The sequence below is a fragment of the Oncorhynchus clarkii genome, chromosome 4 (genome assembly GCF_045791955.1).
Source record: "Oncorhynchus clarkii lewisi isolate Uvic-CL-2024 chromosome 4, UVic_Ocla_1.0, whole genome shotgun sequence".
Taxonomy (NCBI): Eukaryota; Metazoa; Chordata; class Actinopteri; order Salmoniformes; family Salmonidae; genus Oncorhynchus; species Oncorhynchus clarkii.
Window position 1 is genome coordinate 36,918,863 of NC_092150.1, and position 17,576 is coordinate 36,936,438.

The 17,576-nt window shown below is 42.7% G+C and overlaps 1 protein-coding gene across 1 annotated transcript in view; it reads left to right on the top strand.

Annotated features, from left to right (window-relative positions):
• Positions 1 to 17,576, top strand: part of LOC139406771 (rhophilin-1-like) — a 61,338-nt gene that overhangs the window by 22,798 nt on the left and 20,964 nt on the right. Inside the window, exons 5-12 of the mRNA XM_071149795.1 lie at positions 535 to 610; positions 718 to 795; positions 1,106 to 1,230; positions 3,154 to 3,320; positions 3,661 to 3,848; positions 6,492 to 6,648; positions 6,820 to 6,945; positions 8,686 to 8,880. Of these exons, the coding sequence (XP_071005896.1) occupies positions 535 to 610; positions 718 to 795; positions 1,106 to 1,230; positions 3,154 to 3,320; positions 3,661 to 3,848; positions 6,492 to 6,648; positions 6,820 to 6,945; positions 8,686 to 8,880 (1,112 nt within the window). The remainder of the gene's footprint in view (positions 1 to 534; positions 611 to 717; positions 796 to 1,105; positions 1,231 to 3,153; positions 3,321 to 3,660; positions 3,849 to 6,491; positions 6,649 to 6,819; positions 6,946 to 8,685; positions 8,881 to 17,576) is intronic.

Below are 17,576 nucleotides of genomic sequence, written 5' to 3' on the forward strand. Positions count from 1 at the left end.
CATAATGGGGCCACTGTGTGCTGAAGCACGTAAAAATCATCTGCCCTCGGTTGCAACACTCACTACCAAGTTTCAAACTGCCTCTGGAAGCAACCTCAGCACAAGAACTGTTCGTCGGAAGCTTAATGAAATGGGTTTCCATGGCCGAGCAGCCACAGACGAGCCTAAGATCAGCATGCACAGGGCCAAGCGTCTGCTGGGGTGGTGTAAAGCTCTCCGCCATTGGACTCTGGAGCAGTAGAAACACGTTCTCTGGAGTGATGAATCACGCTCCGCTCCATTCCATTTACAAGTATTACCAGTTCTGAGTATTGTAATTAATTTTTTATTTTTTTATTCACCATATACTTGTGAAAATAGTACCAAAGTGATAATAACGACGAATTACCAGGGAGGGAGGTGGAACAGTTAGGAGGGGTGAGGGGTTACTGTCATAATAGGGATGGTGTGAAGGGAGGCAGATTTGGGTTTGTCTGTGGAGGTATGTGATGTGTCTTTTCACACACATATTGATCTCTCTTCTCTCTCCTTCAGTGAAGCCATCAATGTTCCCATGATCCCACTGGGTCTGAAGGAGACCAAGGAAGTGGACCTCACTGTTCCTCTCAAGGTGAGGAGAAAAATATGCCTCTTGCTCGCTCTCTCGGTCTCTGTATGTGTGTGTTGAAGTGACTGATCTCTCTGTTGAAGTGACTGTCCTCTGCCCTTCTCTCTCAGGAATATATCTGTGAGCACTACAGGGAGGACAGCTCTCTGTTTGAGAAAGAAATCAAGGAGTTTATGGAGCTCAGACAGGTTAGAACAGAAGTCAACCGCTCTTGGAAAGCACTGCCACCTAGTGGCTTTAGCTATATCACTAACAATATAAACTGGCCGGCTAAATGTTTGATAATTCTGAGTATCATATCATTTATACACTGTGGGTGTGTAAACAATATTATACACTGTTTTGTGAATAAACAATTGTTTTAGTTGGTAAATGTGTTCACATATTAATGTTGTTGACATAGCTTGTAAATGTGTTGTTATACATCATATGTGTCATTGAGCGTGTGTGTTCTAAAATGAGTGTGTGTGCTAATATATGCCCCTGTGTGATCATCAGGCCATGCGTACCCCCAGTCGTAACGAGGCAGGTTTGGAGCTCCTGGTAGAGTATTATAACCAGCTGTACTATCTGGACCAGAGGTTCTTCCCCCCACACAGAACACTAGGAGTCCACTTCCACTGGTCAGACTCTTAGTCTCACACAAACTCTTCACTTACAGTGCCTTCAAAAAGGACACACACACACACACACACAGAAATGTTTATGGGTTCCCCCTCTCCTTTATTCATACCCTTGACTTATTCCACATTTTGATGTTATTGATAAAATATATTATTTTCTCACACTACCCCATAATGACAACGTGAGAACATGTTTTTAGTAAAGTTTGCTAATTTATTGAAAATTACATACAGACATATCTAATTTCAGATAAGTATTCACACCCCTGAGTCAATACATGTTACAATCACATCTTTCTGGGTGTCTCTAAGAGCTTTGCACACCTGGATTGTACAAGTTGGTTGTTGATTGCTAGACAGCCATTTTCAAGTCTTGCCATAGATTTTCAAGGCAATTTTAATTAAGAACTGTCACTAGGCCACTCAGGAACATTCAATATTGTCTTGGTAAGGTAACTACAGTGTATATTTTGGCCTTGTGTTTTAGGTTATTGTCCTGCTGAAAGATGAATTTGTCTCCCAGTGTCTGTTGGGAAGCAGACTGAACCAGGTTTTCCTCTAGAATTATGCCTGTGCTTAGCTCCATTCCATTTCCTTTTTATCCTAAAATACTCCCTAGTCCTTGCCAATGACAAGCATACCCATAACATGATTCAGCCACCACCATGCTTGAAAATATGAAGTTGTACTTCGTGATATGTTGCGTTGGATTTTCCCCAAACATAACACTTTTTATTCAGGACACAAAGTTATTTTCTTTGCCACATTTTTTGTTGTTTTACTTTAGTACCTTATTGCAAACACATTTTTATTCTGTACTCTTTTCACTCTGTAGTTTAGGTTAGTATTGTGGATTAACTACAATGTTGATCCATCCTCAGTTTTCTCTTATCATAGTCATTCAACTCGAACATGCTGACCAGACTGGACACGTCGCGTGCGCAAGCGTCCCAAAATAAATGTAGAAATCCATGTTATTCAATTATTGCACAAAAACTACTCGCGCGCGCCAATGAGCATCTGCGATGCCAAGGGCTAAAATAGAACTCCTTTCTATTTCTGACGCAAATCGTGCTTAAAGTCCTGCCGATCCCATCTCCTCATTGGTTTATAGAAGCAGGTACCCACGTGCCATCATTGCTTATACCCTTGTGGCTGATTGAAAGACAAACTGTTTTACCTGTAGTCGTGGTAATACTATGAAAGTTTAGATGCCATATCACCATGTAAGTTCAAAGATGAAAAAGCCTGGAAGGAGGAGAGATGACTTGAAACACTTCGGTTGGCTGTTTTATGTGTGGATTAATTGGCGGAGTAGAGGAACTTGTGCATTTCAGGTAAAATAACAACTCAATGTTTATATCCCAGGACAAATCCTCTCCGGCAACTGAATTCAAAATGATACACCATCCAAATTGTAATGAATAACTTCATCATGCTAAAAGGGATATTCAATCTCTGCTTTTTTTTCTTCTTTTTTCTCTACCAATAGGTGCCCTTCTTTGCGAGACACAAGAACTTGTGTTATTGTTAAGCACATTTTTACTCCTGAACTTATTTAGGCTTGCCATAACAAAGGCGTTGAATACTTATTGACTCAAGACATTTCAGCCTTTCATTTGTAAATAATAATTCTAAAAGCATAATTCTACTTTGACATTATCGGGTATTGTGTTAAGGCCAGTGACACAATCTAAATGTAATCTATTTTAAATTCCGGCTGTAGCACAACAAAATGTGGAAAAATAAAAGGGTTGTGAATACTTTCTGAAGGCACACCCACTCAACCTTTTATTTTCTTACACAATGACCTTGGAGGTTAGGAATGACTGGTGAGACAATCTTCGCTCTTGTTTTTTAAGTTTAGAATTACTCTAAACACCTCTCTCTCTCTCTCATGCCCCCCCCCCCAACTGTCTCTAGGTATGACTCTCTGACAGGTGTGCCGTCATGCCAGCGTGCGTTGGCATTTGAGAAGGGAAGTGTGCTGTTCAATGTGGGAGCTCTCTACACACAGATAGGAGCCAGACAGGACCGCTCTGCTGCAGCTGGCATAGACAGGGCTATAAACGCTTTCCAGAGAGCTGCAGGTAGGCCTAAACGCGCGTGCACACACACACACACACACACACACACACACACACACACACACACATATGGCAGGCACACACACACACACACACACACACACACACACACACACACACTACTATTACAGGACCACAATCACAAGGGGCCCTGGTGAGGAAATACCATTGCCTGAGATTCTACACATTAACACACCACAGTTGGAGTTCACACACAACTGCAGATCATACATTTCATATGCAACTGTCATCTTCTCTTTGTATGATTTTTTTTTTTCAGCGTTTCTAGTTTTTTGTATAAAACTGTAAACTATAAAAGTGTATAAAATCTGGATGTGTCTAGGTGCATTTAACTTCCTGAAGGAGAACTTTTCCAACGCTCCCAGTCTGGATATGAGCGGCCCGTCGCTATGCATGCTGGTCCGGCTGATGATCGCCCAAGTGCAGGAGTGTGTGTTCGAAAGGGTCACACTCACCACGCAGGACACACACTTCACCTCCCAGCTACAAGTGGCTCAAGAGGCTGCACGAGTGAGGGGACCTGTGTGTGTGTGTGTGTGTGTGTAGATAGCCAACATGTTCTTTTCACTGGTGCTCATGACCTTGATCCAGTGCCCTTGTTAAAGAGTTTTCTTCTGTTCACCTCACTCTCTTTCTCTGTCCCCCTCTCTCTGTCTGTGTGTGCCTACATGCACGTGTGTAGGTAACAGATGTGTATAGATTGGTGCTCCAGACCATGTCCCAAACCCTGGTTAAGGACTATGTTTCGCTCGCTCACTCACTCACTCTCAGACTTAATTCACATGGCAAGTTAAATTACTTACATTGTCAAAGGACATGCTGTATAACAACAATGGTCAGACTAACAGTAATAGTAGGCCTAGTACTCGTAGTAGTGGTAATGATATTAACTACAACAATAGTAATGAGAACAACATTAAATAAAAGTAATTGTGGTAGGCTAGTTTTACATGACTGAAAAGCCATATGGCATGGTATACTACATGACCGAAAGTATGTGGACACCTACTCGTCGACTCTCTCATTTCTAAATCATGGGAATTAATATGGAGTTGGTCCCCCCCTTTGCTGCTATTACAGCTTTCACTCTTCTGGGAAGGCTTTCCACTAGATGTTCGAACATTGTTGCGGGGACTTGCTTCCATTCAGCCACGAGTATTAGTGAGGTCGGGCACCGATGTTGGTCGATGAGACCTGGCTCGCAGTCGGCATTCCAATTCATCCCAAAGAGTTTGATGGCGTTGAGGTCAGGGCTCTGTGCAGGTCAGTCAAGTTCTTCCACACCAATCTTGATAAACCATTTCTGTATGGACCTCGCTTTGTGCACGGGAGCTTTATCATGCTGAAACAGGAAAGGGCCTTCCCCAAACTGTTGCCACAAACTTGGAAGCACAGAATCATCTAGAATATCATTGTATGCTGTAGCATTAAGATTTCCCTTCACTGGATCTAAGGGACCTAGCCCGAACCATGAAAAACAGCCCCAGACAATTATTCCTACTCAATGCTTTACACATCTCCAGTTGACTCTTGGCATTGCGTATGGTGATCTTAGGCTTGCGTGCTGCTTCTCGGCCATGGAAACCAATTTCACGAAGCTCCCAACGAACAGTTCTTGTGCTAACTTTGCTTCCAGAGACATTTTGGAACTTGGTAGTGAGTGTTGCAACCAATGAGACTATTTTTATGCTCTTCAGCACTCGGCGGTCCCGTTATGTGAGTTTGTGTGGCCTACCACATCGCTGTTGAGCCGTTGTTGCTCCTAGACGTTTCCATTTCACAATAACAGCACCTACAGTTGACCTGGGCAGCTCGATCAGGGCAGAAATTTGACAAACTGACTTGTTGGAAAGGTGACGTCCTATGCCAGTGCCACGTTGAAAGTCACTGAGCTCTTCCGTAAGGCCATTCGACTGCCAATGTTTGTCTATGGCGATTGCATGGCTGTGCTCGATTTTTATACACCTGTCAGCAACGGGTGTGGCTGAAATAGCAGAATTCACTGATTTGAAGGGGTGTCCACATGCTTTTTTTGTATGTATAGTGTACGAAAGCCAAAACCAAAACAAAATTGCAAATACTATTGTTGCATTGTACTTTTCACTGGCTGGCCCTCTGGTTGTGGCAGGAGGCCACATACTGTCCTTGTCTGCCCAAACTAGACATTTTGGTTTTTCATCCAATAAATATATTTTTTAATAGTTTTTGGAAAAAAGATTATCATTCATTGCAACGAATTTGAAACTATAAAATAAAACAATCTTAGGTCTAAGTATTTTTCACAGTGTAATAGGAAATCCAGCTCTTTCTCTACCTTTCCCCGGGAGCAAAGTTAGCATAGCCTGTCCTGTGTCGTCTTTCACTCTCTCTCTGTAGGTATAAGACCTATATACTGCAAAACTTAAATGAATAGCCTGGGCATTTATTTGCTTAAATCACTGAACTCAACAGTCACTTATTACAGACTGGCTTCTATTTGAGTTAGGCGTCTATTTAATGCACAGCTTTTGCTGATTTGCATAGTTAATTGTTTAATTTCAGCATTCATCACTTCCAGCATTTTAATACATTTCTCCCTTTTCTGCACTGTTATCATTTGCACACTGTCACATTTCTCTCTCGCTCTCTCTCTCATATATATATATATATATATATATATATATGACTCTCTTTTCCTTGACAGAATAATATTATTCTCCTTTTTAACTGTGCATTTGTCAGTTCTTACTTTTGCCATTAGATGGCACACTGCTGATTTTCTAAGGGTATGTACCCCTGAAGTTGTTTACTGTTTTTGTGCTTGCCAGCTAGCGGTTCTCAGCTGTTTCTTACTGGCGATTTAAAAACGGATGATCGCCATTTATTTTTTGGAGTCATTACTGAATTATTTAATGTAACAAATCAAACATTAAACCTTGTAAACAATTCATGGTGACCTCGTAAATGATTCATTTAGACCTAGAGTTTATTTGAAACAGTGTTTATTTGCTGAAGTGTGTGCCGTTGACCGGCTATTAAAAGGGACAGGTGGCTATTTGAGACTGTGTTTAATTGTAACTTGGTGCTCCAGACCATGTCTCAGCCCCCAGTGAAAGCCTATGTTCCATTCTCCTGTCTCTCTTCATCCGTCTTTTACTCTCTCTCTCGCTATAGGTATCAGATGTGTATAGCTTGGTGCTCCAGACCATGTCTCAGCCCTTAGTGAAGGACTATGTCCCATTCTCCTGGGCCTCCATGGTTCAGGTGAAAGCAGAACACTTCAGAGCTCTCTCACACTACTATGCTGCTGTCGCTCTCTGTGACCGCACACGTAAGTTCCACCGTGCGGTGTGAGGTGGGTTTATGTTGAGTCTGATATTGATGATTACAGGAATGACGATTGTGGTGGTTCGGAAATTGTCCTGTTTGTGTATGTTTTAGTATGAGTGTGTGTATTCCAGTAAATGTGTGTCTATCTGCCAGTGTGTGTTGTGTCCCGTAGAGTCCATTGATGAAGAAGAGTGTGATGAAGAGGGAGAGAAGGCTCTCCTCCAGCTCCATGTCAGTAATCCTGCTGGACCCCCACTCAGCCAGGTGCTCAGAGACCCCGAGGAGAGACGCAAACTGGGTGAGAACGCTCTCACTCACCACACACACACAAACGCATACAGTTGAAGTCGAAAGTTTACATACACCTTAGCCAAATACATTTCAACTCAGTTTTTCACAATTCCTGACATTTAATCCTAGTAAAAATCCCCTGTTTTAGGTCAATTAGGATCACCACTTTATTTTAAGAATGTGAAATGTCAGAATAATAGTAGTGATTTATTTCAGCTTTTATTTCTTTCATCACATTCCCAGTGGGTCAGAAGAGTACATACGGTCAATTAGTATTTTCTAGCATTGCCTTTAAATTGTTTAACTTGGTTCAAACATTTCAGGTAGCCTTCCACAAGCTTCCCACAATAAGTTGGGTGAATTTTGGCCCATTCCTCCTGACAGAGCTGGTGTAACTGAGTCAGGTTTTTATGCCTCCTTGCTCGCACATGCTTTTTCAGTTCTGCCCACAAATTTTCTATGGTATTGAGGTCAGGGCTTTGTGATGGCCACTCCAATACCTTGACTTTGTTGTCCTTAAGCCATTTTGCCACAACTTTGGAAGTATGCTTGGTCATTGTCCATTTGGAAGACCCATTTGCGACCAAGCTTTAACTTCCTGACTGATGTCTTGAGATGTTGCTTCAATATATCCACATACTTTTCTTGCCTCGTGATGCCATCTATTTTGTGAAGTGAACCAGTCCCTCCTGCAGCAAAGCACCCCCACAACATGATGCTGCCACCCCCGTGCTTCACGGTTGGGATGGTGTTCTTCGGCTTGCAAGCCTCCACACTTTTTCCTCCAAACATAACAATGGTCAATATGGCCAAACTATTTTTGTTTCATCAGACCAGAAGACATTTCTCCAAAAAGTACAATCTTTGTCCCCATGTGCAGTTGCAAATCGTAGTCTGGCTTTTTTATGGCGGTTTTGGAGCAGTGGCTTCTTCCTTGCTGAGCAGCCTTTCAGGTTATGTCGATATAGGACTCGTTTTACTGTGGATATAGATACTTTTGTATCCGTTTCCTCCAGCATCTTCACAAGGTCCTTTGCTGCTGTTCTGGTATTGATTTGCTCTTTTCGCACCAAAATACGTTAATCTCTAGGAGACAGAACACGTCTCCTTCCTGAGTGGTATGACGGCTGCGTGGTCCCACGGTGTTTATACTTGTGTACTATTGTTTGTACAGATCAACGTGGTACCTTCAGGCGTTTGGAAATTGCTCCCAATGATGACCCACACTTGTGGAGGTCTACAAATTTGTTTCTGAAGTCTTGGCTGATTTTCTTTTGATTTTCCCATGATGTCAAGCAAAGAGGCACTGGGTTTGAAGGTAGGCCTTGAAATACATCCACAGGGACACCTCCAATTGACTCAAATGATGTCAATTAGCCTATCAGAAGCTTCTAAAGCCATGACATCATTTTCTGGAATTTTCCAAACTGGTTAATGGCACAGTCAACTTCGTGTATGTAAACTTCTGACCCACTGGAAATGTGATACAGTGAAATAATCTGTCTTTTAATAACTGTTGGAAAAATGAATTGTCATGCCAAAAGTAGGTGTCCTAATCAACTTGCAAAAACTATAGTTTGTTGCCAAGACATTTTTGGAGTGGTTGAAACACTTAGTTTGGAGTCATTAAAACTAGTTTATGTGAACTTCTGACTTCAACTGTATCTATATTTGATGCGCAAGCATGGCCTTTGTGAGATCCTACTAAAGCTTTTCCTGTGTGTCTGTCTTTGCGTGAGTGATCTAGGTAAGGCCCACCTGCGTCGTGCGTTGATCAGACATGAGGAAGCTATGAGAGTACATGGTCTGTGTAAGATCTTAAGGAAGATGGATATTCTACAGGAGGTGCTCTCCTTCGTGCACAAACGCTCTTTGGACAAATACTCTGAGATGGACCGAGAGGACGACTTCGACGAGACAGCAGAGGCTCCCGAGATACACTGTGAGTGTGTTTTGTAAGTGTGAGCACCAGTAATTAGACTGTGTGAGTGCCGTTGTGTGAGTGAGTTTTTCAGTAAAGTGATGTGTATGTGTAGAGATACAGATATCTGTCAAAAATAAAGGAAACACCATCAAAGTGTCTTAATAGGGCGTTTGGTAACCACAAGCCGCCTGAACAGCTTCAATGCGCATTGGCATAGATTCTACATGTGTCTGGAACTCTATTGGAGGGATGCATCACACAGCAAAATCAATGGTGTACATTAAACTGGGAATGTGTTAAATGTGCAATTTCAGAGACATATGAGTCCCACTGAACTGGTGTTATAATAAGACTTTTGGAAGTGTTCAAAATGTAGCTCTATTGCGGTGTTCACCATTCAACTCTTAGTGTTCTTGATTGTGGTTATTATTTAGTGGGAAGGTGGTAGATCAGCTTTACTATTACACCTAGATTGTAGGTTCTATCAATTTAATTGTTTTAATTTATTTTCGTTTTTTTCTATACTTTTTCCTCCCCTACCATCCCTACCCTAATTGGAGTAAACTAACGGACGACAATACTTCCACTGCTATTTCGCGGTCGTCTACGGTACCTGTAGTTAAATAATTATACATATATTTCTAACTTCCTCTTTCTTCAAGTGCTGGATTTTCACCCAGAGTGGCCAATTCACCATTCATTCTGAGCTTAACTCCAACACTCCACAGATTAACCCATCTTTCCCCGTAGAATACCATTTTTCTATTTCCTTTTGCAATGAGGGTCCTGAACCTTCATATTTGTAAAATGTCTACTGATATTGCCCTAAAAATAATGTACCCAAGAGTATAATGATACACTATATATAGTGTATTCAGAAAATATTCAGACCTTTTGACTTTTCCCACATTTTGTTACGTTACAGCCTTATTCTAAAAGTGATTGATGACAATGTTTTTATTTAATCAACACACAATAGCCCATAATGACCAAGTGAAAACAGGTTTTTAGAAATATTTGCAAATTTATAAATTAAACTTATTTACATAAGTATTCAGACCCTTTGCTATGAGACTCAAAATTTCCATTGATCATCCTTGATGTTTCTACAACTTGATTGGAGTCCACCTGTGGTACATTCAATTGATTGGACATGATTTGGAAAGGCACACGCCTGTCTATATAAGGTCCCACAGTTGACAGTGCATGTCAGAGATTAAACCAGGCTATGAGGTCTACGGAATTGTCCGTATTGCTCCGAGACTGGATTGTGTCGAAGGCACATATCTGGGGAAGGGTACCAAAAAATGTCTGCAGCATTGAAGGTCCCAAAAGAACACAGTGGCCACCATCATTCTTAAATCAAAGAAGTTTAGAACCACCAAAGCCCCTTCCTAGAGCTGGCCGCCCGGCCAAACTGAGCAATCTGGGTAGAAGGGCCTTGGTCAGGTAGGTGACCAAGAACCCAGCGGTCAAACTTACAGAGCTCCAGAGTTCCTCTTTTGAGATGGGAGAACCTTCCAGAAGGACAACCATCTCTGCAGCAGTCCACCAACAGGCCGTTATGGTTAAGTGGCCAGACGGAAGGCACATGACAGCCCGCTTGGAATTTGCCCAAAGGCACCACAGGACTCTGACCAAGAAAAACAAGATTCTCATATTTGATGAAACCAAGATTGACTCTTTGGCCTGAATGCGTCTGGTGGAAACCTGGCACCATCCCTACGGTGAAGCATTGTGTTGGCAACATGCTGATGGGATGTATTTCAGTGGCATGGACTGGGAGACTAGTCAGGATCGAGGGAAAGGGGAACTGAGCAAAGTACAGAGATCCTTGATGAAAACCTGCTACACAGCGCTCAGGACCTCTGGCTGGGGCTTAGGTTCACCTTCCAACAGTACAACGACCCCAAGCACACAGCGAAGACAATGTAGGAGTGGCTTCGAGGCAAGTCTCTGAATGTCCTTGAGTGGCCTAGCCAGAGCCCGGACTTGAAACCGATCGAACATCTCTGGAGAGACCTGAAAATAGCTGTGCTGTGACGCTCCCCATCCAACCTGACAGAGCTTGAGAGGATCTGCAGAGAAGAATGGAAGAAACTCCCCAAATACAGGTGTGCCTAGCCTGATACCCAAGAATACTCTAGGCTGTATTCACTGCCAAAGGTGCTTCAACAAAGCACTGACTAAAGGGTCTGAATAGTTAAGTATATGTGATATTTCATTTTTATATATATATACAGTTGAAGTCGGAAGTTTACATACACTTAGGTTGACTAGTTTTTCAACCACTCCACACATTTTTTGCTAACAAACTATAGTTTTGGAAAGTCTGTTAGGACATCTACTTTGTGCATGACACAAGTCATTTTTTCAACAATTGTTTACAGACAGATTATTTCACTGTATCCCAATTCCAGTGGGTCAGAAGTTTGCATACACTAAGTTGACTGTGCCTTTAAAAAGTTTGGAAAATTCCAGAAAATTAGGTAATGGCTTTAGAAGCATATGATAGACAATTTGACATAATTTGAGTCAATTGGAGGTGTACCTGTGGATGTATTTCAAGGCCTACCTTCAAACTCAGTGTCTCTTTGCTTGACATCATGGGAAAATCAAAAGAAATCAGCCAAGACCTCAGAAACAAATTTGTAGACCTCCAAGTCTGATTCATCCTTGGGAGCAATTTCCAAATGCCTGAAGGTACCACGTTCATCTGTACAAATACTAGTATGGAAGTATGCCAGGTCGCAATTGTAAATGAGAACTTGTTCTCAACTTGCCTACCTGGTTAAATAAAGGTAAAATAAAATAAATAAATAAATAAACTCCATGGGACCAAGCAGCCGTCATACCGCTCAGGAAGGAGATGCGTTCGGTCTCCTAGAGATTAACGTATGTTGTTGCGAAAAGTGCAAATCAATCCCAGAACAACAGCAAGGACCTTGTGAAGATGCTGGAGGAAACAGGTACAGAAGTATCTATATCCACAGTAAAACAAGTCATATGAATTAGAAGTGAAATAATCTGTCTGTAAACAATTGTTGGGGAAAATGACTTGTGTCATGCACGAAGTAGATGTCCTAACCGACTTGCCAAAACTATAGTTTGTTAACAAGAAATTTGTGGAGTGGTTGAAAAACTAGTTTTAATGACTCCAACCTAAGTATATGTAAACTTCCGATTGAAACTGTATGTACAATTTCAGTACAAATTAGGCATTTAAGAGAGAGGCTTAATGCCTTAATATTTAAGTTTTAATTATATAATTATTATTTATAATATTATTATATAAATATGCTTATTTAACTTGATCTGGTTTGCCATTCCAAATAAAGTGAAGAAAAAAAATCTCACATTTTAAAAGGTTGTCAACCAATTTCGAATGTGAGATTGTCTTACCTGATGACATGAGAGAACCTCGCTGCTTCCAGAGGGTTCCAAAAGCATGTACCACGCCAAATGCATATCTACTGTCAGTGTAAATGGTAACTGTTTGCCCTTTAGCCAAAATGCAAGCTCTCATAAGAGCAAACAACTCAGCAGCTTGAGCTGAGGTGTGAGGGCAATTTAGCACTTTCAAGTGTGGTAGATGCTGTTACAGCATAAGCCACAAGTGGCTCTCCCTTGTCAGACCTCTGAGCTGAACCATCCACACATTTTTCCAAATCAGCATTCTGTATTGGTACATCAGTTAAGTCTGACCTTGGTTTGGATACCATCTTCAACAAGGGCTGTGCAGTCATGAGGTTCTCCGTCATCAGGGGTCGGCAACAGTGTAGCTGGATTGGGCACAGTGCACCTCTTCAGGGTCACATGAGACATTGTGAGCAGCACATTCAGATTCTCCCTGGAGTCAGGTGTGCTCTCTTTGCCTGTGAAATAAGAGCATGGACCGCATGTAGGACGTGAACAGTTAACTGGCACATAGCCACAATATCTGCACACTCTAACACAATTTCAGTAGCAGCAGCCACTGCCCTTTAAACAACACACCAAACCTCTCGCCACACTGTCCAATTGTTTAGGATTGTAACCCACTGGTCTCTACTTTCCTCATGTTCCTGTGTCAAAACAGAAGACCCCAAACCATTTTTCTCACACACCAACAGATGAAATGGTTTAGAGTGGTTAGGGAGCCCCAAGCATGGAGTCATGAGTTGTTTCAGTTTTGTCATTCATTCATAGCCATTTTGTGACCATAAGTGAGATCAGGGAGAGGCTGGACAACCTCAGCATAGTCAGGCAGCCACGCTGTACAATAACCTGCAATACCAGTCAGTGACATGTGTTGCTTGGTAACAGGCTGTGGGACCGAGAGAATGGCTTGCACTCTCTGTGCCCAGCTGGGAGTGATATCATGACCCAGATATTGAACCATTTGGGAGATTAGTTGCAACTTCTCTTTTGATACTTTGGCCATTCTCTGACAGAGCTCTTGTGTCAGTTTCACAGGACTGGAGAGTCTCAGAGCATAGCAATAAGTCATCCACGTACTGTATTAGAGTGCTCCCCTCCGGGGGAAGGAAACCCTCAATTTTGTGCCAATGCGGTTGAAAAAATTGCGGGGGGGAGTCCGTGTACCCCATGGGGACCATCGGTCCAAGTAAATCTCTTGCCAAGGAACGTAAAAGCAAACCAGCACTGAAGATCTGTTGCCACGGGGATGCAAAAAAAAAACGCATTAGCCAAATCAATAACTGAAAACCAATTTGCTGTTGTTAGAACTGCAGACAACAGTGTCGTAGGATTGGGAACCACATAGGTCAGGGGTGTCAAAGTCAAATGGACGGAGGGCCAAATAAAAAAATCAGCTACAAGACGAGGGCCGGACTGTTCGAATGTTCATTGAAAAATTTTTAAATGACGCATATAGTCTAGTGAACCTAATTGTACTGAAAACCTAACAAATCAATATGATCAGATAAATAAAGCAATATTTTCTTATGGCTCTGTCAGTAATCTTTAATTTTCAACAGACACAAAAGACAAATTTCCTTTATATAAATATCCCCATAACATGAACATTAAATGAAAGAAACCGGTATTCAAGGCACCATGTAGACTATATTTTCTATTTTAGAAAAGTGGGCTAAATTTACTTCAAAGAAAAAACAATAATAGCAATTTTCTATCATCCACTCAACTGAAATATTTTTAAAATATAATTGGATTGAAATACAAAAAAATAAAGTGCAAAAATCTATTAATCAAAAACAACACTTTGTTTAAGGAGAAGTAACATGCAGTGAAAACAAATATTAAATTTTAACTTTTAAACTTGAACTGAGTAAAAACTCTAAATATGTGATTGCACAGTAATGTTCACTTGAGGTTGAGGGTGATACTTGGTGGTGTCCCATCTTTTCCACAAGTTCATCAATGCGGGGTAAGGCTCTGAGCTGAAGAAATCCTCAGAATTGAGTGGAGGTGTTCAGCAGTAAGTCGAGTGTGATGTTTTGTTCAATCAAAGAAAACAGTTGTTCACACAGGTAGTGCTGCCAAACATAGACAACGTTTGAGCAGCCTGGATGCGCAGCTGGGGCATTGTGCCGGGGAGGAAACGGGCAAACTCATTGGAGGTCAATCAACTCCATTTGGAGGTTTGGTGGTGAGCTTTCCACGTCAACAGCAAATGGGTTACCGAGCAGTTCCAACCTGCTTTTTTGTGCTTCAAAGTCAGCAAATCGGCGTCGAAAGTCAGTGGTAAGCATACCTATTTTATCAGCCAACTGTGTGCTCGGGAACGCACTGGTAGAGAGCTTCTCTTTCATGGTCTGGCAGCTGGGAAAGTGGCTCAAATTTTCTTTCCGCATCTGCGTCTCCCACAGAGTCAGTTTGGTTTTAAATGCCTTCACTGTACTGTACATATAAGAGATGACACGATCCCGACCCTGCAGCTGCAAGTTTATTGCATTCAGATGACTCGTAATGTCACACAGAAAAGCCATTTCACACAGAAACATTTCGTCTCGGAGTTGTGTTGTGTCTTTCCCTTTGCTGTCCAAGAATAGACAAATCTCCTCACGAAGCTCGAAACATCTTTGAAGCACCTTTCCCTGGCTTAGCCATCGCACCTCTGTGTGATAAGGCAAATCACCATGCTCCGTTTCTAACTCCGTCAGAAATGCCTTGAACTGGCGGTGATTCAAACCTTTGGCTCTGATAAAGTTAACTGTGCGCGTGATGATGCTCATTACATGCTCCATTTTCAAGGCTTTACCGCACAACGCTTCCTGGTGTATGATACAATGATAAGCTGTCAGCTCACCTGTCGCGTTTTCCTCTTGCATCTTTTCCCGTATCTTCGCCACCAGTCCGCTCCTGTGTCCACACATCGCAGGTGCTCCGTCGGTTGTCAAACCCACGAGGGCAGCTCCATCTCATTTACACATCTTGACACCTCTTCATACAAATCATGCCCCGTAGTTGTGCCATGCATAGGACGTAAAGCCAAAAACTCCTCTGTCACGCTTAGGTTGGAGTCCACTCCGCGGATGAAAATTGACAACTGGGCAATGTCAGAAATGTCGGTGCTCTCATCCACAGCCAAGGAATATGCAATAAAATCTTTTCCCTTTTTCACAAGCTGCTCTTTTAGATTGATGGACAACTGGTCTACTCTCTCGGCAATGGTGTTTCTGCTCAGACTCACATTTAAAAAGAGTTGCCTTTTTTCTGAAACTTCGTCACAAACTTTAATCATGCAGTTTTTGCCCCCTCCGTTGATTAGATCTCTTCTGCCAAAATAAAACTGGCCTTGACAGCAGCCTGGCCTTGTGATTTGGCTTTTTTGAACAGAGCCTGTCGAGATTTGAGGCCTCGTTTTAATTCCTCTGCCTTTTGTAGCCTTTGTTCCATGTCCATATTCTTGTTTTTGTCCGCGTGTTTCGTTTCATAATGTCGTCTCAGATTATACTCTTTCAGTACCGCCACACTGAAGACACACAGGTTTTCCAGCTACCTTCGTGAACATATACTCCGACTCCCACCTTGTTTGAAACCCCCGGTTCTCAGTATCCACCTTCCGTTTTGCCATTTTTGATGGGTATCTGAGGTGATGCTGACGACTGCTGTGCCAATAAATATTGAAATGAAGCAGCCTACTGCTCGGTGCGTCAGCATTGTGGGAAATGGTATTGGTGCGTGTAAAAGATCTGCGGGCTGCCGGCTTGCTGCGGGCCGGTTCTAATAATAAATCAAGATCATCCCAGGGGCCGTAAAAAACCTTCTTGCGGGCCGGATGTGGCCCGCGGGCCTTGACTCTGACATATGTGACACAGGACTAACGCTCCGTGTTCTAACAGTGAGGCATGTACATGTGTGATACCTGCAATTAGCATCTTTACTAAGTGGATACTGTGCTCTGGAAGGGCGCCTGGTATCTTTGGGAGTGACTACAAGGGGCTCAGCCCCCTTCATCCTGCCAAAATCATACTTATCCCTTGCCCGTAGTCAATCTCTATGTTCCAAGATGGCATAGCAGTCGGACGTGTGATATTGTCTTGTCTTGTATATATTTTAATATCACTTTCCATCTACGGACTGAATATACTCTCCTGCAACCCGCCTCACCCAAGTGGTACGGATTTGCTATTTTATACTTAAGAATCCGGATCCCCCATCAAAAGCTAGCCAGCTAACTTGCTACCAGCTAACTGTCTACTAGCAAACTACGGCCCGCTACTGTCTAGAACACATCGGACTGTCAGCTAAAGAGGCCCATCGGACAAATTCTTTGGCCACTGTACCTTGTTTACCAATTGGCCTGGTTTCACCACGCGGAACCCTGCTGATCCGTCTTCTGAACCATAACTCTAACAGAAGCTAGCCAGCTACTAGCTAGTAGTCAGCTAGCCACTGCTAGCAGTCATCAGCTACCTCTAGCGCGGAAAACTCTCGCCAGTCTGCACAGCGCAACCCAAACCAGAGAAAATCTGACATTTTTCTCCGGATTCCTACCTCAAGCTCCGACCTTTTTTTCCACCTGGATCATCGCAGCTAGCTAGCTGATATCCGAGTGGCCACTCCTGGCTAATGTCTCTGTCCCGAAGCAAGAACCAATTAGCCTGGCGCTAGCCTTGCTAGGCCCACGGCTCTGCCGTCGCGTTCTCCCCTGAATGCCCATCCACTAGCATATTAGCCGTGGCCTGCTAGCTATCCAGAGCACATCGGACTGTTGGCTTAAGAGGCCCATCGGACAAATTCTTTGGCCACTACACCTATTATTTTTTTTGCCCATTGGCCTGGTTTACCACACGGAGCCCTGCTGATCCGTCTGCTGACGTAATAGCACGAGGGGCCCACAACAAACTTTCTTCTGTCGCGACATCCCTCCAAGGCCCTTTTGCTAGCCCCGGCTGCTTGCTGCCTGAAGCCACTCACTGGACTCCTATGTTCACTCGGCTACGCATGCCTGTTGCTAACGTCAATATGCCTTGTTCATTGTGATTTTGGTTAGTAATTATTGCCTTATTTCACTGTAGAGCCTCTAGCTGCTCAATACGCCTTATTTAACACTTTAGTTCTACCTACCACACATGCGGTGACATCACCTGGCTTGAATTACATTTCTAGAGACTATCTCTTTCATCATCACTCTATGCACAGGTTTACCCTCACTGTGCTTGCATCCTATCATACGTTATGCCTTTAATCTCTTCTACCATGCCCAGAAATCTGCTCCTTTTACTCTGTTCTGAACGTACTAGGCG